At 38.2% G+C, this 27,536-nt stretch overlaps 1 protein-coding gene and 1 pseudogene across 7 annotated transcripts in view; one reads left to right on the top strand and one right to left on the bottom strand.

The window, feature by feature from the left end:
- Positions 1–27,536, bottom strand: part of DOCK3 (dedicator of cytokinesis 3) — a 561,701-nt gene that overhangs the window by 307,443 nt on the left and 226,722 nt on the right. For all 7 annotated transcript variants that reach the window (XM_045079409.1, XM_045079404.1, XM_045079422.1 and 4 more), the window contains exon 5: positions 5,130–5,226. In XM_045079409.1, the coding sequence (XP_044935344.1) occupies positions 5,130–5,226 (97 nt within the window). The remainder of the gene's footprint in view (positions 1–5,129; positions 5,227–27,536) is intronic.
- On the top strand, positions 4,170–4,266 carry LOC123394510 (annotated as a pseudogene).

Genomic DNA, 27,536 nt, shown 5'->3' on the forward strand with positions numbered 1-27,536 from the left:
CAACTGCTGGATCATAGGGTACTTCTATTTTTAACTTATTAAGGAAACTCCATACTGTTTTGCAGAGTGGTTACACCAATTTGCATTCCCACCCAAAAGTGTAAAAGTGTTCCCTTTTCTAGATATGTCTCCTGAGGCAAGAGAAACAAAAGCAAAAATAAACTATTGATATTTCATCAAAATGAAAATCTTCTGTACAGCAAAGGAAACAACCAACAAAACTGAAAGGCAACCTATGGGATGGGAGAAGATATTTGCAAACTGCATATCTGATAAAGGATTAGTATTCAAAATGTATAGGAACTTATAAAAATCAACACCCCCAAAATTAATAACCTAATTAAAAGATGAGCAGAAGACATGAATAGACATTTTTCTAAAGAAGACTTACAGATGGCCAACAGGTAAGAAATGTTGCTCAACACCAATCATCAGGAAAATACAAATCAAAACTATAGTGAAGTATCACCTCATGCCAGTTAGAAGGACTAAAATCAATAACACAAGAAACAACAGGTGTTGGCTAGAAAGAAGTAACTATCACCAATGCCAAAGAGGTTACTGCCTGTGTTCTCCTCTAGGATTTTTATGGATTCAGGTCTCATATTTTGTCCTTTAACCAAATAGCATTGTTTTAAAATTTTGGTTTCCAATTTTTCATTGCTAATATATGGCAATAAAATTAGTTAACTGACTGAAAGAAAAAGAGACTTTCTGAGTTGCTATGCTGGAACTGCAAACTCAATTGTTTTAGGAGTATCTTTGGTACATTCTAGTGGGTTTTGTTGTTTGAAGATTCTTTGAGATTCCCTATGTAGCCAATTTTGATCGGTGCAAGGTGCTATCTCACTGTAGTTTTGATTTGTATTTTCTGCAAATACATCTGGTCTGCAAATAGGACCAGCTTTTTTCTTCATTCTAATCTGTATGTCTCTTCTTCCTTTTCTTTGTCTTACTGCACTGGTGAAGACTTCCGGTATTAAGCTGACAAAATGTTAAAAAGCAGACATCCTCACCTTGCTCCCCAAAGCAGACTTTCACCATTAAGTATGACATTTGCTGTAGGTTTTCATAAATGCCCTTTCTCATGGTGAAAAAGTCCCCTTTATTCCTAGTTTGCTGAAAGTTTTCATCATGATAGAGTGTTGGATTTTCTCAAATGCCTTCCTGACAATGATATGATCATATGGTTTCACTTACTTGTGGAGCATAAGGAATAACTAGAAGGACATTAGAAGAAGGAAAGGAAAAGTGACTTGGGGGAAAACGGGGGGGTGGGGAGATGAACCATGAGAGACTGTGGACTCTGAGAAACAAACTGAGGGTTTTGGAGGGGAGCCTGGTGGTAGGTATTCAGGAGGGCACTTATTGCATGAAGCACTGGCTGTGGTGCATAAACAATGAATCTTGGAACACTGAAAAAAATAAAATTAAATTAAAAATAAAAGAAAATACAAATCGAAACCATAATCAGATATCACCTCACACCTCTCAGAATGGCTAAAATTAACAACACAAGAAACAAAGGTGTTGGCAAGGATGCAGAGAAAAGGGAACCTTTTTGCATTGTTGGTGGGAATGCAAACTGGTACAACAACTCTGGAGAACAGATTGGAGGTTCCTCAAAAAGTTAAAAATAGAAATGCCCTATGATCCAGCATCTGCACTACTCGGTATTTACCCAAAGGATACAAAAATACTGATTCAAAGGGGTACATGTTTATAGCAGCACTATCAATAATATCCAAACTATGGAGAGAGCCCAAATATCCATCGAATGATGAATGGATAAAGAACATATGGTGTACGTGTGTGTACACACACATACACACAATGGAATATTACTCAGCCATCATAAAGAATGAAATCTTGCCATTTGCAATGACATGAATAGAGCTAGAGTGTATTACGGTAAGTGAAATAAATTAGAGAAAGACAGATACCATATGACCTCACTCATATGTGGAATTTAAGGGGAAAAAAACCCAGAAGAACATATGGGAAGGGGAAAAAGAAAAAAAAGAGGGAGGGAAATAAGCCATAAGAGACCCTTAATGAGAGGGGCGCCTGGGTGGCTCAGTGGGTTAAGCCACTGCCTTCAGCTCAGGTCGTGATCTCAGGGTCCTGGGATCGAGCCCCGCATCGGGCTCTCTGCTCGGCGGAGAGCCTGCTTCCTCCTCTCTCTCTTCCTGCCTCTCTGCCTGCTTGTCATCTCTCTCTGTTGAATAAATAAATAAAATCTTTGAAAAAAAAAAAAGAGACCATTAATGAGAGAGAACAAACTGAGAATTGATGGAAAGACGTGGGTAGGAGATGGGCTAGATGGGTGATGGGTATTAAATAGGGCAGTCATGCTGATGAGCACTAGGTATTGTATATAAGAGATGAATTCTACTCCAGAAACCAATATTGCACTGTATGTTAGCTGAGTAAAATTTAAACATTTTTTTTAAAAATGTGAAAAAAAGAGTGCACTTATGATAAGCACAGAGTAATGTATAGAGTTGTTGTATCACTATCTTACACATCTGAAACCAATCTAACACTATATATTAATTAAATTGAAATTTAAAAATACGTAAAATTTTACAATACACATATATGTATATACAACATACATATGTATTTTAAATACATAAATACAGCAGTGCATATATACAAAGATTTTTTTCTTTTGTTTTAATTTTCAGAAGTTTAACAACAATGTGACTATGCATGGATTTCTTTAGGTTTATCCTGTTTGGAGTTTACTCAGCTTCTTGAGTCTGTAGACTTAAGTCTTTTGCCAGATTTGGGAAGATTTAAGCTATTCTTCAAAAATATTTTAGGTCCACATTCTGTCCTTTCTGTCTAGTGCTCTAATGCCTCAAATATTAGATATTTTATTATTGAACCACAGGTCTCAGAGGCTAAGCTTACTTTTCCATTTAGTTTCTCTCCATTATTCAGATTGAATAATTTCTACTGATCCATCTTTAAGTTCACTAATTCCTTCCTCTGTTTCTTCCATGCTGCTATTGAGCCTATCCAGTAATTTTTAAATTTTGGTTACTGTATTTTTCAGTTCTAAAATTTTCATTGGATTCTTTATGTTTTCTACTTCCATTGCTGCAGTTTACTATGTTTTCATTTGTTTCAAGAGTGTCTCTAGTTGCTTGGTGGAGCAATTTTACAAAAACAGCTTTAAGATCCTTGCTGATGATTCTAACATCTGTGTCCTTTCAAAATTGGCAACTGTTGATTATCTTATTTTATTAGAATTGAGATTTTCCTCATTTTTCATATGTGAAATAAATTTGGTCTGTATACTGGACATTTTAAGTATTATGCTATGACATTCTGATTCCTATTTAAATCTTCTACAGGTGGTCAATCTGCTTCAGTTCAGAATGCAATCATAGGCTTACTTTTGTGGGCTATAATTTAAATGTCAGTTTAGTATATAAAGTCCTTCCAGTGCTCTCCTGGTTTCCCCCATTAGTGTGTTACCTAGATAGCAGAACTCCACTTTACTTATACTCAGCATGGATTTGGGTGGAGAGAAGCACTGCCTCATTTCAGCAGGGCAAGGATGAAAAAGAGGGTACTCTTCACATCATGTGCTAGAGAGGGATACTGTCTCATTAATGGGGAGGGGGTGAGAGTCAGTCCTGCCTACAGGTTCAGCTGGAGAGGGACCCACTTATTATTACAAGGGAAGTGGAAATCAAGAGTTCTAACCACAGGATCCTCTGTAGAGGGATGCTTCTTCCTTACTTCAGAGCACAGGAGGAAGCCCACAGAACTCTGCAAAATAAGGGCATCACCTTGTTAACACTGGGTAGTTGTAAACTCCAGAGTCCCACCCATAGGCTCTGCTGGGGAAGGTACCACCTTGCAAGTGCTGGGTGAAGTTGCAGTCAGAATCCTCCTGCAGGTCCCACTGAAGAGAAAGGCACTGCCTCATTACTGAAGTGGGGAGGGATAGAAGTCAAGAGTTTGGCCTGAAGCTCCACTGGAGAGGGACATCTTGTTACTGCAGGTGTGAGGAAAAGTGGGTATGAAAGATGGGAGTTCTGGTCACCAATTCCACTATTGTAATGCCTGTTTGGGTGGGTACAAGGGAGTGCAGCTTTTATTTCAATGTTCTGTAGAGAACAGAAAGGATAACTTAAAGTGTTTCTGTCTTGATCCTTTTGTAGTTCATAAGCATGAAGATAGGGTGTTCACACAGTTGTATGACACGTGCCTCACTCAAACCCTGTTACATCTGCACCCTATCTGATGTGGAGGAAAAGGTTTCTGTCTTGCTGCACCAGCCTTTGCTGAAAAAGGGGTCTTTTTGGTGCTTTTTTGTTTGCACCTATTAGTATTTCCAGGTGGTGGGCTTCTCTAGAGCCCGAGCCATAGTATATGGGAGGCAAGAAAAAACAATCTGGGAACTCATTCAGTCCTTGAGTTCAAAGGTCCCTAGTTACTCCACTTTCTTTTCCTTTACTTTCAGAGTTTTCTGGTAGATGACTTATGAGTTTCGTTCAGGATTCTTGTTGTAATTAGTAAAAGGAGTATAACAGAATGTGCCTATTCCATCTTGATGAAATAACAGAACCCAAACCTTGTCACTTATTTCCAGCCCAGATGTTGTGTGTCCTATTGCTCTCTACTCTAAGTTTCCAGAGGACATGAACCACGTTTTTTATTAATCTTTCTATTAATTGTAGACTTAGCAAACCATGTCCTATATGGCATATCCTTTAAGTTTAGTGAATATAAGAATCTGTTGATAAAACTTCTTGGCCTTTACCCAACTTTATGTTCACAATGAAACTCTTAAGTTTGTTCATTCATTCAGGAAACACTTGTTTTATGAAAGCTTCTCAGGCGACAGCAGTGAGAAAGACAGCTACAATCCCTAATGCTATTCTACTGACTAGGATAGGGTAGAGGTACTGGAGGCATATGAATAATGTGCTCTCTTCAGACTGAACAACACTCATAACTGAAAATATGTTTCAGTTAATATAAGATCATACTTTGAAAATTGCAAATATTCAGAAGTCTAAAAATTTATAATTAGTATATGTAAGATAATTTTTTTCACTTTTCTAATGGAACTTTAATGACCTAGTAAGCCAATTATCAATACTTACCACATAGAGTTGTTTCCACAGACTGGCCCATTCTTGTAGAGTTGCTGTAACCTCAGTCACAATAGAATCTTCAAGTGGAACCACAGTTTCATACTGCCTAGAACCAGAGCCACAACAACAGCCACATTATCTTTGATAAAATACCAGAATCCTATCTACTGACCTTTTCAATGTGTATAACTCAAAGTTAAGTTCATGCAAACATAAAGGAAAGCTATAACCAACTGACTGAAGATTATTTTGCCATAATATAGTGCAATAGTGTAAATGAACTGAATTCATGAAAAAAAAAGTCCTTAAAAAAATTAAGGACTTGATATGGAAGTCCTTAATTTTACTTTTAGAAATACTGTCTTTAAAACAGACTTTTTAAAAGACCATTTTGAGCCTTTATCTTTAAAGAAAGACCATATATCACCTATGTCTTGCTTAAATTAATTTTTTAAATTATTTGTGTCCTTTAACATTTACTAGTAATGCAAATTAGTTCATAATCTTGACATAAAAGATCTAATGGAAATGGGGGAGGTAGGGAACCCAGACACTGGTTTTTGAAATATTTTATAAACTCTCCCTTATACTAGTATTGTGCTTTCTTAGAAAATTGTGTCAGTAGAGGAATTCTGGATCTGGTAGAGGAATTCTGATCCTCCTAAGGATCAGAAAGTTAAGGGGATTCCCTCAGTCTACTGCATAAGCAGCATCTACTATGGTGCCAGTCCCTGTGTTAAACTGCCAAGGATTTATCAGTGAACAAAAGTGGACAGTGTCCCTATCTTCAGAGAGCTCTTGCTCTGGACAGAGAATCAACAATAATCACAACATACAGATATGAACAGTGATGAATCTAAGAAGGAAATTAATGTGTAAAATCAGTGATTTTAACTGGGGGACATGATTTAAAAAGAAAAGGGATCAGTGAAATCTTCTCTAAACAAGTGTTAAGGTCCAAAAGATGCAAAAAGTTCATGACAAGAAATGTGTGTAGGGAGGAAGAGAAACAGATATGGTGCCACCTGCAGAGGAAACAGTATACAAGAAGCCACTGAAATGGGAACGAATTTACATAAACAAGAGCTTTAAAAAGGCTGGACTCTAAGAAACAAATTGAGGGTTTTGGAGGGGTGGGGTTGGGGGGTTAGGTGAGCCTGGTGGTGGGTATTATGGAGGGCACATATTGCATGGAGCACTGGGTGTGGTACATAAACAATGAATCTTGGAACACTGAAAAAATAAAAATAAATTTAAAAAAAATAAAAAAGGTTGGTAACACTGAATCCAGCTCTCACGGGGCCTTTTCAAATGATACTAAACGTCCCAGATCTTAACTCAAGTAAAATGAATGACAAGGTATTGAAAGGTTGTTCAAAATACGGGCATGACTTGATAATATTTTTACAATGTCTATGCCAATTGTGAGGGATAATGAAATACTCTCTGGACTAAAAATTTATATACTGGTATGCTAAAGTGATTGAAACACAGTAATTCTTATTTGTTGGCCAAAGCCAACAACTTGGAAAGCAAAAGAAGTTTATTTCACAAAATTTGCATTATGTATTGTCTTTGCACAGGAAGAAGCTGACAAACCACCATTGAGAGATGACTCAGTACATTAATACTGACTGTCAATGAATAGTTACTTGATGATCTTTTATAGTGTTATTGTTTTATTTTATCTGCTTTATTCCAGCAGATGAAAACAATCTTCTCGGATTGATTTCAGAGCACTATCCATATTCATCAAATTTATAAGCTGATAAAAATAAAAGTTTTCATCAAGTGCTTGTTAAGAGTAAAGTGTGATACATTTTTTCCCTTGTGCCAAGAGCATCCAAGGTAGTAATTCCTAGATTCAACTTTACCAATTATTTCAAGTACTACTATAATAGTTTTGAAATGAATGGTTTACTTTAATTTTTTAAAAAACAATAAGTCATATTGAATTTCTCAGATGGAGAGTAAGCCAATGGCAAAAGCCAGATCTGAAAAAGAGTAAGTCTTTTTAAAATTTTTTTTTTATTTTCAGCATAACAGTATTATTTTTGCACCACACACAGTGCTCCATGCAATCCGTGCCCTCTCTAATACCCACCACCTGGTTCCCCCAACCTCCCACCCCACGCCGCTTCAAACCCTCAGATTGTTTTTCAGAGTCTATAGTCTCTCATGGTTCACCTCCCCTTCCAATTTCCCCCAACTCCCTTCTCCTCTCTAATTCCCCTTGTCCTCCATGCTATTTGTAATGCTCCACAAAGAAGTGAAACCATATGATAATTGACTCTCTCTGCTTGACTTATTTCACTCAGCATAATCTCTTCCAGTCCCTTCCATGTTGCTACAAAAGTTGGGTATTCATCCTTTCTAATGGAGGCACAATACTCCATAGTGTATATGGACCACAACTTCCTTATCCATTCGTCCGTTTAAGGGCATCTTGGTTCTTTCCACAGTTTGGCGACCATGGCCATTGCTGCTATAAACATTGGTGCAGCCACTTTGGAGAACAGTGTGAAAAAGAGTAAGTCTTAATGACTGCCAGACAAAAATGAATAAAAAGTTTTATTTCTTCAAACTACTGGATAACTAATATAAACATTAATTTCTGAAATTATTTTTATATACTATATATTAAGAGTGCTACAAAGATAATTAGGAGATTTATAGAAACAACCAGGGAGATCATAACCCTAATAACAAAACTTAAATGTAAAGCACAAATAGGTGCTGTGTGACATCAACTGTAAGTTCTAATGCAGTTTAGAAGGAAAAGGTTCACTTTTACCTGATGATTAGATACAGCTTCATGAAGGAAGTGATGTTCCTAAAGAAAGCTTAGTTTTGAAAGGCAAAGAGATGGATAAAGAGGCTCTAATAAGCTATGAAGAAAGGTACAGAAAAAATAATGAGCAAGAAGTATTAAAGAGGATTCATGTTGAGAACATGGGAAACTGAAAAGACAGAAAGGTGTTGTCAGGGCAGGGCTAAGAGATTTAAATTTGACCCTATGGAAAGAGTCATGGGACATTTATGAGAGTGTTGTGTTTTAGTAGAATTAACACAGAAATGACACAGAAAATAAGTAGCAAGGTAATAATGAAAAAGTGGAAAGTTTCGTCTATTATATGTTCAGTTATTTTAAATAGGGAGATCTATGGGAAATTTGCAATGTTCCTATTTTACAATTATAAGGCTTTGGACTCACCTCAATTTAACTAATCTAAGTTGAAACCAAAACTGACTTATTTTTCTTAGATCATAATACACAACCAATATCCTAAAAATTTTTAAAATTCAGATATAGTATTATCACAAACATACTGTCCAACAGGCCAAGTTTAAAAACAACAACAACAACAACAAACTGCTACTGTACCTCACTGGGAACTATGGCTTTTAGCAAGCTCTAGGGCTAAAGAGATTGGGCCTAAAGCGTCCCTTCCTCCCTTCAGTCTAAGTTCAGGATTTGCCAAAGCCCCAATATAGCTATGGAGAAGAAGATCTAAAATGCTCTTGTAGCACTTTGTTCTACATGGGGCCTTGGGAGTAGGCAGAGGTAGCTGCATAAGCACAAGACAGATGTGCTCAGAGGGAGAGAAGGAAGGGAAAAACAAAATCTCTCACTTCTAAAAATCAAAATTCTAAAACATATGAAAATATAATGATCAAGATTTTAAAATAATCTTTAAAAATCTTTTCAGAATTTTAGAAGTCTGACAAACATTTTTATATCTTTAAAATGTTTAAAGAAATGATTAACTTCCATTTAAAAGAAAAGTATGAAACACAAGCAAGCACAAATAAAACAAGAGCCAATGAATATACAAAAGAACTAACTAGAAATTTTCCAAAAGAAAAGTATTATAACAAAGTGTTCATTGATGACTGAATAGAATAATGAAATGGAACATGCATATATAAGGGAATATTATTCAACATTTAAAGTAAGTGAAATATTTTTAAAAGATTTTATTTATTCATGAGACAGAGGGGCAGAGGTCAAGAAGCAGGATCTGAGCGTAGCAGGGAGCCTGATGCAGGACTTGATCCCAGGACCCCAGGATCATGACCTGAGCTGAAAGCAGACAACTCAACGAACTGAGCCACTCTGGTGCTCTAAAATAAATGAAATTTTGATGCTATGTTACATGCTATAACATGGATGAGCTTTGAAAACACTAAGTAAAATAAAAGCTAAGTAAAATAAGCCAGACACAAAAGGGCAAATATTGCATGATTCCATTACATGAGGTACGTAGAATAGGAAAATTCACAGATAGATAGAAATATTTATTTATAGATAGAGAGCTAGAAAGAAGAACAATTCTCAAGGACTGAGGAAGGGGAAAATGGGGAGTTACCTGTTAAATAGTTACAGAGTCCCTGTTTGGGATGATGAAAAATTCTGGAATTGAATACTCATGAAGGCTGCATAACATTATGAATATACTTAATTCCACTGGATTATACTCTTAAAAATGGTTAAAATGTTAACTTTTGGGGGAGTCCCTAGGTGGCTCAGTGGGTTAAAGCCTCTGCTTCAGCTCAAGTCATGATCCTGGGGTCCTGGGATCAAGCCCCACATTGTGCTCTTTGCTCAGTGGGGAGCTTGCTTCCTCCTCTCTCTATCTGCCTGCCTCTCTGCCTACTTGTGATCTCTCTCTCTCTGTCAAATAAACAAAATATTTTTTTAAATGTTAACTTCTTTGTTATGAATATTTTACCACTATTTTTAAGATATCCAAAAAATAATAGCAGTGGAAAAAAATAACAAACCTCAACAGAAATGATACAAGCTGGACAGAGTTCAAGAGAAAATAAGTAGCAAGGTAATAATGAAAAAAAATCACTCTAGAATGTAGGGCAGAACAAAAAAGTAACACAAAGTATGAAAGAGTACTTAAGAGACATGAGGGAGAAGTCAAAGAATTCCAAACAACTCTTAACAGGATTCCTAGGAGAAAAGAATTGCAGTGTTAGAGAAAATTGTGATTTTCTTTTCCTGAGCTCTCCAGCATAGTAACCCCCTTCATTTGGAAAAAATCCAAATGTAGCGACAGAGTTGTCTTCCACTACATAAGCAGAAAATAACAGATACTTGATTTCTCAGCCTCTCTATGACTATGGTATAGGCTTATAACCTGAGTGCCAATTACTCAATTAGAAAGGAAAACCAATTACCCAAAGCAGCAGAGACTGCAAAGAAACCAACTTGGTGGAAGCCACAGTCATTTCCTGAGGCAACATTCCTATGGAAGCATTCAGTTTTAAAATGGTGAGGGACTGGAGGAGGCAGAATTAAATATGGTAGTTAGAGGATAGGTCTCACTGAGATTTGAGAGAAGACCTGAAGGAAGTGACAGAGTCTTAGCCAGGCATAGTACTCCAAGCATAGGAAACAGCATGGAAAAAAATCTTAAGGCAGGAGTATACTTCATATGTTTGAATAAAAGCAAAGAAGCCAATGTAATTGAAGCCAAATGAGAAATAGGTAGAGTAGAAGGAGTGAAGCCAGGTCACATAAACTGGTAAATCTTTCTAAGAACTTTGATTTTTACCCTGAGTGAGATAGGAGCCACTGGAAAGTTTTAAACACAGGAGTAACATAATCTAACTTCTATTTTTAATTTTTATTATTTTTATATTTTATTGTGTTATGTTAGTCACCATACAGTACATCAAGAGTTTTTTTTTTAAATTGCTCTGGCAGCTACGTCAAGAATAAACTGTAAGGGGACATGGGTAGAAGTGGGAGAGCAGTTAGAAGACACTGAAGTAATATAAGAAAGAAAGCATAATCATATAAAAGTCCCTACTTTTTCCATGTCATGCTGTGACAAGTTAGGACATAAACTTGCCCTTCTTCTCTCAGCTGTTTAGTGCTGACAATGCACAACTCCACCCCATAGACCCTGAGATGCTCAAGTCCTTCATATTATTCTTTGGCAGTTGATTATCAATAATTCTTCCAATATTTCCATCATGAGCATCATTACTGATTCCCTTCCTATTCCCTCTCTCATCTATCTAACCATTTCAAGACCTCAAATCCCCAACCAGCTGTAGTGACAGTAATGACAAGGTTCCTAGAATACATGCAATAGAAATCCATACAACTATAAGCAAAGTCTGAGGTTGAGTTTGAGAGTAGTTTGCTAAACAGACCAACAATGATATCAAAGGCCAAAAAAAGGGGGGGGGCATGGATAAAAGGATGTCTTGGCCTACATGATCAAAAGCAAGAAGCCTTCTGGGTACTGCTGACTTACTGATTCTCCCTTTAACTCTATTTTAAACTAAGAGCTAAATAAATCTAGCAGATGAAGAATGGATAGAACAGATGATTTGATTTATTCTGTAGCATCTAATTGGAAGGATCATCTCTAGTCAGAAAACCAGGCCTGCAGAAAGCTAAATGCTCACTTTATTGATGTTCTGCATAAGATTTTAGATAAGGTGGTTGGTAGTTCAGTTGGTTAAGCCTCTGACTCTGGATTTCAGCTCAGGTCATGATCTCAGGGTCATGGGATTGAGCCCCGAATTCAGCTCCATGCTCAGCATGGAGTCTGCTTCTTTCTCTCTTTCCCTCTGCCCGTCTCTTCTCTTTCGTTCACGTGCTCTCACTCTCTCTCAAATAAATAAATAAATTTTTTTAAAAAACAAGTGTTCAGAGTAATCTTTTTTTTTCAGTTTTGGCACTCAAAGCCCAAAACCAAACTCTAGTTTTGATCCTAATGATTGCTGAATTGCAATGTCAGTTGAATTTAAGGCTTTTCCATAAATATGAAAATAAAAGCCTGGCTAATGACTTGGAAAGAATAGTAGAGATAAAAGTATAACATGGGACAACTTAAAAGGTCCTAAATGTCACCCTTACTGAACACTTTGCAGTAGAAAAAGGCCCTCCTTCTCTACTGAAGAGGGTGTCCTTGCCTTCCTTAAAGACTTATAAATTGGCTCACCTAAATTAGTTATCTTTCAAAGGAAGCCAATTTTCTTTATGCCATTTATTCCCAACCCCAGTGTCCCATGAATTCAATCTGTTTCCTTCCCCAGCTTTCCCACAATGAATGTTGGTAAAAGGCACTGCAGCTATCACAGGCTTAACTCCATGGACTTTCCCTCATAAAGACTGACCTGGTTAGGATTCATCCCTGGGCTACAAGGATGGTTCAACATTCGCAAATCAATCAATGTGATAAAACAAATTAATATGAGAAGAGAGAAGAACCATATGGTCCTCTCAATTGATAGAGAAAAAGCATTTGACAAAATCCAGCATCCGTTCCTGATTGAAACGCTTCAAAGTATAGGGATAGAGGGAACATTCCTGAACCTCATCTAATCTATCTATGAAAGACCCACAGCAAATATCATCCTCAATGGGAAAAAGCTTGCAGCCTTCCCACTGAGATCAGGAACAAGACAAGGATGCCCACTTTCACCACTCTTGTTCAACATAGTATTAGAAGTCCTAGCAACAGCAATCAGACAACAAAGAGAAATAAAAGATATCCAAATTGGCAATAAAGAAGTCAAACTCTCTCTCTTCGCAGATGACATGATTCTTTATATGGAAAACCCAAAAGACTCCACTCCCAAACTACTAGAACTCACACAGCAATTCAGCAACGTGGCAGGATATAAAGTCAATGTGCATAAATTAGTGGCTTTCTTATACACAAATAATGAAAATACAAAAAGGGAAATTAGAGAATCGATTCCATTTACTATAGCACCAAGAACCATCAGATACCTGGGAATAAACCTAACCAAAGAGGTAAAGGATCTGTACTTGAGGAACTACAGAACACTCATGAAAGAAATCGAAGAAGACACAAAAAAATGGAAGATCATTCCATGCTCCAAGATCGGAAGAATAAACATTGTTAAAATGTCTATACTGCCTAGAGCAACCTATACCTTTAATGCGATTCCTATCAAAATTCCACCGGTATTCTTCAAAGAGCTGGAGCATATAATCCAAAAATTTGTATGGAATCAGGAGAGACCCCGAATCGCTAAGGAAATGTTGAAAAACAAAAACAAAACTGATGACATCATGTTACCTGATTTCAAGCTTTACTACAAAGCTGTGATCACCAAGACAGAATGGTACTGGCATTAAAACAGACATGTAGACCAGTGGAACAGAGTAGAGAGTCCAGATATGGACCCTCAACTCTTTGGTCAATTAATCTTCGACAAAACAGGAAAAAATATACAGTGGAAAAAAGACAGTCTCTTCAATAAATGGTGCTGGGAAAACTGGGCAGCTATATGTAGAAAAATGAAACTCGACCATTCTCTTACACTGTACACAAAGATAAACTCAAAATGGATAAAAGACCTCAACGTGAGACAGGAATCCATTAGAATCCTAGAGGACAACATAGGCAGTAATCTCTTCGGTATCAGCCACAGCAACTTCTTTCAAGATATGTCTCCAAAGGCAAAGGAAACAAAAGTGAAAATAAACTTTTGGGACTTCATCAAAATCAAAAGCTTCTGCACAGCAAAGGAAACAGTCAAGAAAACAAAGAGGCAACCCACAGAATGGGAGAAGATATTTGCAAATGACAGTACAGACAAAAGGTTGATATCCAGGATCTATAATGAACTCAAACTCAACACACACAAAACAGGCAATCATATCAAAAAATGGGCAGAAAATAAGAACAGACACTTTTCCAATCAAGACATACAAATGGCTATCAGACACATGAAAAAATGTTCATCATCGCTAGCCCTCAGGGAGATTCAAATTAAAACCACAAGTTAGAACGGCCAAAATTAGCAAGACAGGAAACAACATGTGTTGGAGAGGATGTGGAGAAAGGGGAACCCTCTTACACTGTTGGTGGGAATGCAAGCTGGTGCAGCCTCTTTGGAGAATAGTGTGGAGAATCTCAAGAAATTAAAAATAGAGCTTCCCTATGACGCTGCCATTGCACTCCTGGGTATTTACCCCAAAGATACAGATGTAGTGAAAAGAAGGGCCATCTGTACCTCAATGTTTATAGCAGCAATGGCCACGGTCGCCAAACTATGGAAAGAAACAAGATGCCCTTCAACAGATGAATGGGTAAGGAAAATGTGGTTCATATACACTATGGAGTATTATGCCTCCATCAGAAAGGATGAATACCCAACTTTTGTAGCAACATGGATGGGACTGGAAGAGATTATGCTGAGTGAAATAAATCAAGCAGAGAGAGTCAATTATCATATGGTTTCACTTATTTGTGGAGCATAACAAATAGCATGGAGGACAAGGGGTGTTAGAGAGGAGAAGGGAGTTGGGGTAAATTGGAAGGGGAGGTGAATCATGAGAGACTATGGACTCTGAAAAACAATCTGAGGGGTTTGAAGTGGCGGCGGGGTGGGAGGTTGGGGTACCAGGTGATGGGTATTATAGAGGGCACAGAATGCATGGAGCACTGGGTGTGGTGAAAAAATAATGAATACTGTTATGGTGAAAATAAATAAATTTAATTAAAAAAAAAAAAAGACTGACCTGGTACAACAACTGTTAAATCAGAATGCGACAGTAGCATAGAGTAATGCTGAGACTCTAATATAGTACCGTTTCCTAGTGGATTAGCTGACACAATTTGGCAAGTTTATTACACTGGACTCCATTCATCATAAAAGTGATGGAATTTGTTTCTCTACCTTCTTTATCTCTGGAAAAATGACCTTCAGTAGGCTACTGAATACCTTATTTGTCATCATGTTAATGTGTATAAAATTCAAATATGAGCAAGGACATCACTTGAAATGAAAGAAGTAAAGTAATAGACTGGTGCCCACAGGATTCACTGATACGACCAATTACTTCATCACCCAAAACACTGGACTGTGTAGAATATATTCTATATTCTATACAGTTCACCTCTAAAAGAATTCACTATCTTGGGGGGCGGAGTCAAGATGGCGGAGAAGTAGCAGGCTGAGACTACTTCAGCTGGCTGGAGATCAGCTAGATAGCTTATCTAAAGATTGCAAACACCTGAAAATCCATCAGCAGATCGAAGAGCAGAAGAACAGCAATTCTGGAAACAGAAAAACAACCACTTTCTGAAAGGTAGGACCGGCGGAAAGTGAATCCAAAGCGACGGGAAGATAGACCCCGGGGGGAGGGGCCGGCTCCCGGCAAGCGGCGGAGCAACGGCGCACAAAATTAGGACTTTTAAAAGTCTGTTCCGCTGAGGGACATTGCTCCAGAGGCTAAACCGGGGGGAAGCCCACGCGGGATCAGAGTGGCCTCAGGTCCCGCAGGGTCACAGAAGGATCGGGGGTGTCTGAGTGTCGCAGAGCTTGGAAAGCCGGCTACAGAGACAGAGCCGACAGCAAGCTCACAGCTCGGTGTTACCTTGAACAGGTCACAGGCTCGGTGAGCTTGGAGCGCAGCCGGAGGTCAGGCGGACGGGAGTAACTGGGCGCTGTTCTCTGAGGGCGCACTGAGGAGTGGGGCCCTGGGCTCTCGGCTCCTCCCGGCCGGAGACCAGGAGGCCGCCATTTGTATTCCCATCCTCCGGAACTCTACAGAAAGCGCTCTGGGAACAAAAGTTCCTGAAAGCAAACCCGAGCAGATTACTCAACCCGGCCCTGGGTAAGATTCCGCCAGTGCAATTCCGCCTGGGGCAAAAACACTTGAGAATCACTACAACAGGCCCCTCCCCCAGAAGATCAATAAGAAATCCAGCCGAGACCAGGTTCACCTACCAAGGAGTACGGTTTCAATACCAAGGAGAGCAGCAGAATTCCAGAGGAGGAGAAAGCAAAGCACGGAACTCATGGCTTTTTCCCTGTGATTTTTTTTAGTCTTGCAGTTAATTTGATTTTTTTCTTTTTCATTTTTTGTTTTTCTTTTTTCTCGCCTTCCGGTAACTTTTTTTTTAACTTTTACCTTTTTATTTTTTAACGTTTTTTAACTAGTTTATCCAATATATATTTTTTCTTTTTTATATTTTTCTTATTTGTTTTCTTTTTTTAAATTCTTTTCTTTTCTTTTTTTCTTTCTTTCTAACTTTTTGAACCTCTTTTTATTCCCTTTCTACCCCCTCACGATTTTGGAACTCTTCTAATTTGGTTAAAGCATATTTTCCTGGGGTTGTTGCCACCCTTTTGTTATTTTACTTGTTCCTTCATATACTCTTATCTGAACAAAATGACAAGACGGAAAAATTCAACACAAAAAAAGAACAAGAGGCAGTACAAAAGGCTAGGGACCTAATCAATACAGACATGGGTAATATGTCAGATCTAGACTTCAGAATGACAATTCTCAAGGTTCTAGCTGGGCTCGAAAAAGGCATGGAAGATATTAGAGAAACCCTCTTGAGAGATATAAAAGCCCTTTCTGGAGAAATAAAAGAACTAAAATCTAACCAAGTTGAAATCAAAAAAGCTATTAATGAGGTGCAATCAAAAATGGAGGCTCTCACTGCTAGGATAAATGAGGCAGAAGAAAGAATTAGTGATATAGAAGACTAAATGACAGAGAATAAAGAAGCTGAGCAAAAGAGGGACAAACAGCTACTGGACCACAACGGGAGAATTCGAGAGATAAGTGACACCATAAGACGAAATAACATTAGAATAATTGGGATTCCAGAAGAAGAAGAAAGAGAGAGGGGAGCAGAAGGTATACTGGAGAGAATTATTGGGGAGAATTTCCCCAATATGGCAAAGGGAACGAGCATCAAAATTCAGGAGGTTCAGAGAACACCCCTCAAAATCAATAAGAATAGGCCCACACCCTGTCACCTAATAGTAAAATTTACAAGTCTCAGTGACAAAGAGAAAATCCTGAAAGCAGCCCAGGAAAAGAAGTCTGTAACATACAATGGTAAAAATATTAGATTGGCAGCTGACTTATCCACAGAGACCTGGCAGGCCAGAAAGAGCTGGCATGATATTTTCAGAGCACTAAACGAGAAAAACATGCAGCCAAGAATACTATATCCAGCTAGGCTATCATTGAAAATAGAAGGAGAGATTAAAAGCTTCCAGGACAAACAAAAACTGAAATAATTTGCAAACACCAAACCAGCTCTACAGGAAATATTGAAAGGGGTCCTCTAAGCAAAGAGAGAGCCGACAAGTGGTAGATCAGAAAGGAACAGAGACCATATACAGTAACAGTCACCTTACAGGCAATACAATGGCACTAAAATCATATTTCTCAATAGTTACCTTGAATGTGAATGGGCTAAATGCCCCTGTCAAAAGACACAGGGTATCAGAATGGATAAAAAAACAAAACCCATCTATATGTTGCCTCCAAGAATCTCATTTTAAGCCCGAAGACACCTCCAGATTTAAAGTGAGGGGGTGGAAAAGAATTTACCATGCTAATGAACATCAGAAGAAAGCAGGAGTGGCAAACCTTATATCAGGTCAATTAGATTTTAAGCCAAACTATAATGAGAGATGAGGAAGGACACTATATCATACTCAAAGGGTCTGTCCAACAAGAAGATATAACAATTTTAAATATCTATGCCCCCAACGTGGGAGCAGCCAACTATATAAACCAATTAATAACAAAACCAAAGAAACACATCAACAATAATACAATAATAGTAGGGGACTTTAACACTCCCCTCACTGAAATGGACAGATCATCCAAGCAAAAGATCAGCAAGGAAATAAAGGCCTTAAATGACACACTGCACCAGATGGACATCACAGATATATTCAGAACATTTCATCCCAAAGCAACAGAATACACATTCTTCTCTAGTGCACATGGAACGTTCTCCAGAATAGATCACATCCTCGGTCCTAAATCAGGACTCAACCGGTATCAAAAGATTGGGATCATTCCCTGCATATTTTCAGACCACAATGCTCTAAAGCTAGAACTCAACCACAAAAGGAAGTTTGGAAAGAACCCAAATACACCCTTATCATCCTTCTAAAGAATGAATGGGTCAACCGGGAAATTAAAGAAGAATTGAAAAAAATCATGGAAACAAATGATAATGAAAATACAACGGTTCAAAATCTGTGGTACACAACAAAGGCAGTCCTGAGAGGAAAATATATAGCGGTACAAGCCTTTTCCAAGAAACAAGAAAGGTCTCAGGTGCACAACCTAACCCTACACCTAAAGGAGCTGGAGAAAGAACAAGAAAGAAACCCTAAGCCAAGCAGGAGAAGAGAAATCATAAAGATCAGAGCAGAAATCAATGAAATAGAAACCAAAAAGACAATAGAGCAAATCAACGAAACTAGGAGCTGGTTGTTTGAAAGAATTAATAAAATTGATAAACCCCTGACCAGACTTATCAAAAAGAAAAGAGAAAGGACCCAAATATTTAAAATCATGAATGAAAGAGGAGAGATCACAACTAACACCAAAGAAATACAAACTATTATAAGAACTAACTATGAGCAACTCTACGCCAACAAATCTGACAATCTGGAAGAAATGGATGCATTCCTAGAAACATATAAACTACCACAACTGAACCAGGAAGAAGTAGAAAGCCTGAACAGACCCATAACCAGTAAGGAGATTGAAACAGTCATTAAAAATCTCCAAACAAACAAAAGCCCAGGGCCAGACGGCTTCCTGGGGGAATTCTACCAAACATTTAAAGAAGAACTAATTCCTATTCTCCTGAAATTGTTCCAAGAAATAAAAATGGAAGGAAAACTTCCAAACTCATTTTATGAGGCCAGCATCACCTTGATCCCCAAACCAGACAAGGATCCCATCAAAAAAGAGAGCTATAGACCAATATCCTTGATGAACACAGATGTGAAAATACTCAACAAAATACTAGCCAATAGGATTCAACAGTACATTAAAAGGATTATTCACCACGACCAAGTGGGATTTATTCCAGGGCTGCAAGGTTGGTTCAACATCCGCAAATCAGTCAATGTGATACAACACATCAATAAAAGAAAGAACAAGAACCAGATGATACTCTCAATAGATGCTGAAAAAGCATTTGACAAAGTACAGCATCCCTTCCTGATCAAAACTCTTCAAAGTGTAGGGATAGAGGGCACATACCTCAATATCATCATAGCCATCTATGAAAAACCCACCGCAAATATCATTCTCAATGGAGAAAAACTAAAAGCTTTTCCGCTAAGGTCAGGAACACAGCAGGGATGTCCATTATCACCACTGCTATTCAACATAGTACTAGAGGTCCTAGCCTCAGCAATCAGACAACAAAAGGAAATTAAAGGCATCCAAATCGGCAAAAAGAAGTCAAATTATCACTCTTTGCAGATGATATGATACTATATGTGGAAAACCCAAAAGACTCCACTCCAAAACTGCTAGAACTTATACAGGAATTCAGTAAAGTGTCAGGATATAAAGTCAATGCACAGAAATCAGTTGCATTTCTCTACACCAACAGCAAGACAGAAGAAAGAGAAATTAAGGAGTCCATCCCATTTACAATTGCACCCAAAACCATAAGATACCTAGGAATAAACCTAACCAAAGAGGCACAGAATCTATACTCAGAAAACTATAAAGTACTCATGAAAGAAATTGAGGAAGACACAAAGAAATGGAAAAATGTTCCATGCTCCTGGATTGGAAGAATAAATATTGTGAAAATGTCTATGCTACCTAAAGCAATCTATACATTTAATGCAATTCCTATCAAAGTACCATCCATCTTTTTCAAAGAAATGGAACAAATAATTCTAAAATTTATATGGAACCAGAAAAGACCTCGAATAGCCAAAGGGATATTGAAAAAGAAAGCCAAAGTTGGTGGCATCACAATTCCGGACTTCAAGCTCTAGTACAAAGCTGTCATCATCAAGACAGCATGGTACTGGCACAAAAACAGACACATAGATCAATGGAACAGAATAGAGAACCCAGAAATAGACTCTCCACTCTACAGTCAACTAATCTTCGACAAAGCAGGAAAGAATGTCCAACGGAAAAAAGACAGCCTCTTCAATAAATGGTGTTGGGAAAATTGGACAGCCACATGCAGAAAAATGAAATTGGACCATTTCCTTACACCACACACAAAAATAGACTCAAAATGGATGAAGGACCTCAATGTGCGAAAGGAATCCATCAAAATCCTTGAGGAGAACACAGGCAGCAACCTCTTCGACCTCAGCCGAAGCAACATCTTCCTAGGAACAATGCCAAAGGCAATGGAAGCAAGGGCAAAAATGAACTATTGGGATTTCATCAAGATCAAAAGCTTTTGCACAGCAAAGGAAACAGTTAACAAAATCAAAAGACAACTGACAGAATAGGAGAAGATATTTGCAAACCACATATAGAAAAAGGACTAGTGTCCAGAATCTATAAAGAACTTAGCAAACTCAACACCCAAAGAACAAATCATCCAATCAAGAAATGGGCAGAGGACATGAACAGACATTTCTGCAAAGAAGACATCCAGATGGCCAACAGACACATGAAAAAGTGCTCCATATCACTCGGCATCAGGGAAATACAAATCAAAACCACAATGAGATATCACCTCACACCAGTCAGAATGACTAAAATCAACAAGTCAGGAAATGACAGATGCTGGCGAGGATGAGGAGAAAGGGGAACCCTCCTACACTGTTGGTGGGAATGCAAGCTGGTGCAGCCACTCTGGAAAACAGCATGGAGGTTCCTCAAAATGTTGAAAATAGAACTGCCCTATGACCCATCAATTGCACTACTGAGTATTTACCCTAAAGACACAAACATAGTGATCCAAAGGGGCACATGCATCCGAATGTTTATAGCAGCAATGTCCACAATAGCCAAACTATGGAAAGAACCTAGATGTCCATCAACAGATGAATGGATCAAGAAGATGTGGTATATATACACACAATGGAATACTATGCAGCCATCCAAAGAAATGAAATCTTGCCATTTGCAACAACATGGATGGAACTAGAGCGTATCATGCTTAGCGAAATAAGTCAAACAGAGAAAGACAACTATCATATGATCTCCCTGATATGAGGAAGTGGTGATGCAACATGGGGGCTTAAGTGGGTAGGAGAAGAATCAATGAAACAAGATGGGATTGGGAGGGAGACAAACCATAAGTGACTCTTAATCTCACAAAACAAACTGAGGGTTGCTGGGGGGAGGGGGTTTGGGAGAAGAGGGTGGGATTATGGACATTGGGGAGGGTATGTGCTTTGGTGAGTGCTGTGAAGTGTGTAAACCTGGTGATTCACAGACCTGTACCCCTGGGGATAAAAATATATTTTTATAAAAAATAAAAAATTAAAAAAAAAAGAATTCACTATCTTTCTTTTTAAAGACTGGGGTACTATTTTTTTTATTTCTTTTCAGCGTAACAGTATTCATTGATTTTGTACCACACCCAGTGCTCCATGCAATCCGTGCCCTATCTAATACCCACCACCTGGTTACCCCAACCTCTTGCCCCCCACCCCTTCAAAACCCTCAGATTGTTTTTCAGAGTCCATAGTCTCTCATGGTTCACCTCCCCTTCCAATTTCCCTCAACTCCCTTCTCCTCTCCATCTCCCCTTGTCCTCCATGCTATTTGTTACTATTCACATGATGTGATAATTGCTCTAAACCAAGAGCCAATATACCTTTGTTTCTCCCAAAGACAGAATACATGGGTTTAGAAAGAAGAGGTAGTGATGAAGGGGGCACTTCTCACTCTCAAACCTGATGACTCAGTTGCAAAATTTTAGGTTCCAATCTCTTGAGGGCTTTTGACTGCTGACTTAGAATCTAAGTGAAACATGAATAAACCAGATGAGAACATGATTCAATTACCCTGAATCTGAGATTACCATGAGGCCATTTCAGTTTTAGGTTCTTCCTGCCACTGCACATGTGGCGGTGGGGGAAAGGCTGTATAGGTTTTGGCAGTTGTGTTTAAATTTTGTTAGTCCTCAAAGAAGAAACAGGTTTATTGCAGCATGCAGAAGTGGGGAAAAGCACAGATGAAACCAAGGGGATCCACAAGGAGGATCCTAATAACTGCATACTCTGTGGTAAAAGCTAATGAAGAAAACTATATCATCCCTCATCATATAGAACTACCAAAGGCTCAAAAGCTTAGCTGCGCTCTTGTTTTTTGGGAGGTTTTTGATCACTGCTTCAATCTTGTTACTAGATATTGGTCTATTCAGGTTGTCAGTTTCTTCCTGGTTCAATTTTGGGAGTTTATAGTTTTCCAGGAATGCATCCATTTCATCTAGGTTGCTTAGCTTATTGACAGTTAATAATAACTTCTGATGATTGTTTCTACTTCCTTTGTGTTCGTTGTGATCTCTCCCTTTTCATTCATAATTTTATGAATTAGAATTATCTTTTCTTTTGGATTAGTGTGGCCAATGGTTTATCGATCTTATTGGTTCTTTCAAAAAACCAGCTTCTAGTTTGATTGATTGATACGTTCTACTGTTCTACTGTTTCTACCCCATTGATCTCAGCTCTAATCTTGATTATTTCCCTTCTTATGCGTGGATTTTGGTATCAGCCACAGCAACTTCTTTCAAGATATGTCTCCAAAGGCAAAAGAAACAAAAGCGAAAATGAACTTTTAGGACTTCATCAAAATCAAAAGCTTCTGCACAGCAAAGGAAACAGTCAAAAAAACAAAGAGGCAACCCACGGAATGGGAGAAGATATTTGCAAATGACAGTACAGACAAAAGGTTGATATCCAGGATCTATAATGAACTCCTCAAACTCAACACACACAAAACAGACAATCATATCCAAAAATGGGCAGAAGATATGAACAGACACTTCTCCAATCAAGACATACAAATGGCTATCAGATACATGAAAAAATGTTCATCATCACTAGCCATCAGGGAGATTCAAATTAAAGCCACATTGATATATCACCTTACACCAGTTAGAATGGCCCAAATTAGCAAGACAGGAAACAACATGTGTTGGAGGGGATGTGGAGAAAGGGGAACCCTCTTCCACTGTTGGTGGGAATGCAAGTTGGTGCAGCGTCTTTGTAGAACAGTGTGGAGATTCCTCAAGAAATTAAAAATAGAGCTTCTCTATGACCTTGAGATTGCACTACTGGGTATTTACCCCAAAGAAACAGATGTAGTGAAAAGAAGGGCCATCTGTACCCCAGTATTTATAGCAGCAATGGCCATGGTCGCCAAACTGTGGAAAGAACCAAGATGCCCTTCAACAGACGAATGGGTAAGGAAAATGTGGTCCATATGCACAATGGAGTATTATGCCTCCATCAGAAAGGATGAATACCCAAGTTTTGTAGAAACATGGATGGGACTGAAAGAGATTATGCTGAGTGAAATAAGTCAAGCAGAGAGAGTCAATTATCATATGGTTTCACTTATTTGTGGAGCATAATAGCATGGAGGACATGGGGAGTTAGAGAGGAGAAGGGAGTTGGGGGAAATTGGAAGGGGAGGTGAACCATGAGAAACTATGGACTCTGAAAAACAATCTGAGGGTTTTGAAGGGGTGGGGGTTGGGAGGTCGGGGTACCAGGTGGTGGGTATTATAGAGGGCATGGATTGCATGGAGCACTGAGTGTGGTACAAAAACAATGAATACTGTTATGCTGAAAATAAATTTAAAAATTAAAAAAAAAAGAACAACAACAACAACAAAAAGCTTAGCTGCAGTACTAGCTAAAGCAAAAAGATCATAAAATTAGTAGTAAAAAAAGGAGCTAAGTAATGAAAATTAATACCTATAACCAGGTAGAGAAACATATCTGCATCATCTATTATATATCATTCCTAATATATATATATATATATATATATATATATATATATATATATAAATTTTACTTCATTCTTGTCTTCTGTCTTCCTTTCTCACCTATTTTTATTTTTTTCATTTTTTAAAACATTTTATTTATTTATTTGACAGAGATCACAAGTAGGCATAGAAGCAGGCAGAGACAGTGGAGGAAGCAGGCTCCCCACTGAGCAGAGAGCCCGATGTGGGGCTCGATCCCAGAGCCCTGGGACCATGACCTGAGTTGAAGGCAGAGGCTTTAACCCACTGAGTCATCCAGGCACCCTTCTCACCTACTTTTAAAGGGAGTGGTGTGGTGATGAAGTTTAACCTACACTACAGTCCACAAATTACAGAAAGCAAAACAAAAACATTATAAAGCTAAAAGAGAATATTCTAGAGATTATCAACTTGGAAACATATACCAACTATAAAACCTTGTATAATATAGCTAAAGTATTACAGAGGGAATTCCAGAATCTCCGATTCTAGAATTATAACAGACTAAATATAAATTCACTAAGTGTCAAAACTGACAAAAAGTTTTTAAAATTGTTTAATTTTTTTAAAAAGAGGTCAACAAAAAATGGAAACTAGAAAATATTATTTATGAAAATTTAAAGCACATTAATGAAATAGGAAACAATGAGAGACAATAGGGAGACTCTCCAACATAAATTCCTTGCTAAATCAAAAGAGACAAATTTCAGAAAGAAATCATCATAGGAAAATAAATTTTATTTTTTTGTTTATTTGTTGTTGTTGTTGTTTTATTTTTTTGTTTTTTTTATTTTTTTATTTCTTTTCAGCCTAACAGTATTCATTGTTTTTGCACCACACTCAGTGCTCCATGCAATCCGTGCCCTGTCCAATACCCACCATCTGGCTCCCCCAACCTCCCACCTCCTGCCCCTTCAGACTCCTCAGATTGTTTTTCAGAGTCCATAGTCTCTCATGATTCACCTCCCCTTCCAATTTATCCCAACTCCCTTCTCCTCTCTAATTCCCCATGTCCTCCATGCTATTTGTTATGCTCCACAAATAAGTGAAACCATATGATAATTGACTCTCTCTGCTTGACTTATTTCACTCAGCATAATCTCTTTCAGTCCCGTCCATGTTGCTACAAAAGTTGGGTATTCATCCTTTCTGATGGAGGTATAATACTCCATAGTGTATATGGACCACATTTTCCTTACCCATTCATCTGTTGTAAGGCATTTTGGTTCTTTACACAGTTTGGCAACCATGGCCATTGCTGCTATAAACATTGAGGTACAGATGGCCCTTCTTTTCACTACATCTGTATCTTTGGGGTAAATACCCAGGAGTGTAATGGCAGCGTCATAGGGGAAGCTCTATTTTTAATTTCTTGAGGAATCTCCACACTGTTCTACAAAGACGCTGCACCAACTTGCATTCCCACCAACAGTGGAAGAGGGTTCCCCTTTCTCCACATCCCCTCCAACACATGTTGTTTCCTGTCTTGCTAATTTTGGCCATTCTAACTTGTGTAAGGTGGTATCTCAATGTGGCTTTAATTTGAATCTCCCTGATGGCTAGTGATGATGAACATTTTTTCATGTATCTGACAGCCATTTGTATGTCTTCATTGGAGAAGTGTCTATTCATATCTTCTGCCCATTTTTTGATATGATTGTCTGTTTTGTGTGTGTTGAGTTTGAGGAGTTTCCTTATATATCTTGAATATAAACCTTTTGTCTGTACTGTCATTTGCAAATATCTTCTCCCATTCCGTGGGTTGCCTCTTTGTTTTGTTGACACATTGGACCATATGGACCTCATAGATATATACAGAACATTCCACCCTAAAACAACAGAATACTGGGCGCCTGGGTGGCTCAGTGGGTTAAGCCGCTGCCTTCGGCTCAGGTCATGATCTCAGGGTCCTGGGATCGAGTCCCGCATCGGGCTCTCTGCTCAGCAGGGAGCTTGTTTCCTCCTCTCTCTCTCTCTGCCTGCCTCTCTGCCTACTTGTGATCTCTCTCTGTCAAATAAATAAATAAATCTTTAAAAAAAAAAAAACAGAATACTCATTCTTCTCAAGTGCAAATGGATCCTTCTCAAGAATAAACCACATACTAGGTCACAAATCAGGACTCAACCGAAACCAAAAGACTGAGATTATTCCCTGCATATTCTCAGATCACAATGCTTTGAAACTGGAGCTCAATCACAAGGAAAAGCTCCAAAGGAACTCAAACAACTGGAAGCTAAAGACCACCTTGCTTAAGAATGCTTGGATCAACCAGGAGATCAAGGAAGAACTGAAACAATTCATGGAAACCAATGAGAATGAAGACACTTTGGTCCAAAAACCTATGGGATACAGCAAAGGCAGTCCTAAGGGAAAATACATAGCCATCCAAGCCTCCCTCAAAAAAAACTAAAAAATCCAGAACACAGCCGCTGTCTCTACACCTTAAAGAACTGGAGAATCAACAACAAATCAAACCAACTCCACACATAAGAAGGGAAATAATCAAGATTAGAGCTGAGATCAATGAGGTAGAAACCAGAGAGATACGGTAGAACATATCACAATGAAACTAGAAGAGGGTTTTTTGAAAGAATCAAGAAGATCGATAAACCACTGGCCACAATAATCCAAAAGAAAAAGAGAGAAAGCCCAAATTAATAAAATTATGAATCAAAAGGGAGAGATCACAACAAACACCAAGGAAGTAGAAACAATCATCAGAAGTTATTATCAACAGTTATATGCCAATAAGCTAAGCAACCTAGATGAAATGGATGCATTCTTGGAAAACTATAAACTCCCAAAATTGAACCAGGAAGAAATCAACAACCTGAATAGACCAATATCTAGTAACGAGATTGAAGCAGTGATCAAAAACCTCCCAAAAAAACAAGAGCCCAGGATCTGATGGATTCCCTGGTGAATTCTACCAAACTTTCAAAGAGGAAATAACACCTTTTCTCCTGAAGCTGTTTCAAAAAGTTGAAGCAGAAGAAAAACCCAAACTCTCTATGAAGCCAGCATTACCCTGATCCCCAAACCAGGCAAAGATCCTACCAGAATGGAGAATTTCAGACCAATATCACTGATGAATATGGATGCTAAGATTCTTAGCAAGATCCTAGCAAACAGGATCCAACAGCACATTTAAAAGATTATCTACCATGACCAGGTGGGATTCATTCCTGGGCTACAAGGATGGTTCAACATTTGCAAATCAATCAACGTGATAGAATAAATTAAAGAGAAGAGAGAAGAACCACATGGTCCTCTCAATTGATGCAGAAAAAGCATTTGACAAAATCCAGCATCCGTTCCTGATTGAAATGCTTCAAAGTATAGGGATAGAGGGAACATTCCTGAACCTCATCTAATCTATCTATGAAAGACCCACAGCAAATATCATCCTCAATGGGACAAAGCTTGCAGCCTTCCCACTGAGATCAGGAACAAGACAAGGATGCCCACTTTTACTACTCTTGTTCAACACAGTATTAGAAGTCCTAGCAACAGCAATCAGACAACAAAGAGAAATAAAATGTATCCAAATTGGCAATAAAGAAGTCAAACTCTCTCTCTTTGCAGATGACATGATTCTTTATATGGAAAACCCAAAAGACTCCACTCCCAAACTACTAGAACTCATACAGCAATTCAGCAACG

Source organism: Mustela putorius, unplaced genomic scaffold, assembly GCF_011764305.1.
Source record: "Mustela putorius furo isolate JIRA1106 unplaced genomic scaffold, ASM1176430v1.1 tig00000095_pilon_pilon_pilon, whole genome shotgun sequence".
In the NCBI taxonomy this organism is placed as follows: domain Eukaryota; kingdom Metazoa; phylum Chordata; class Mammalia; order Carnivora; family Mustelidae; genus Mustela; species Mustela putorius.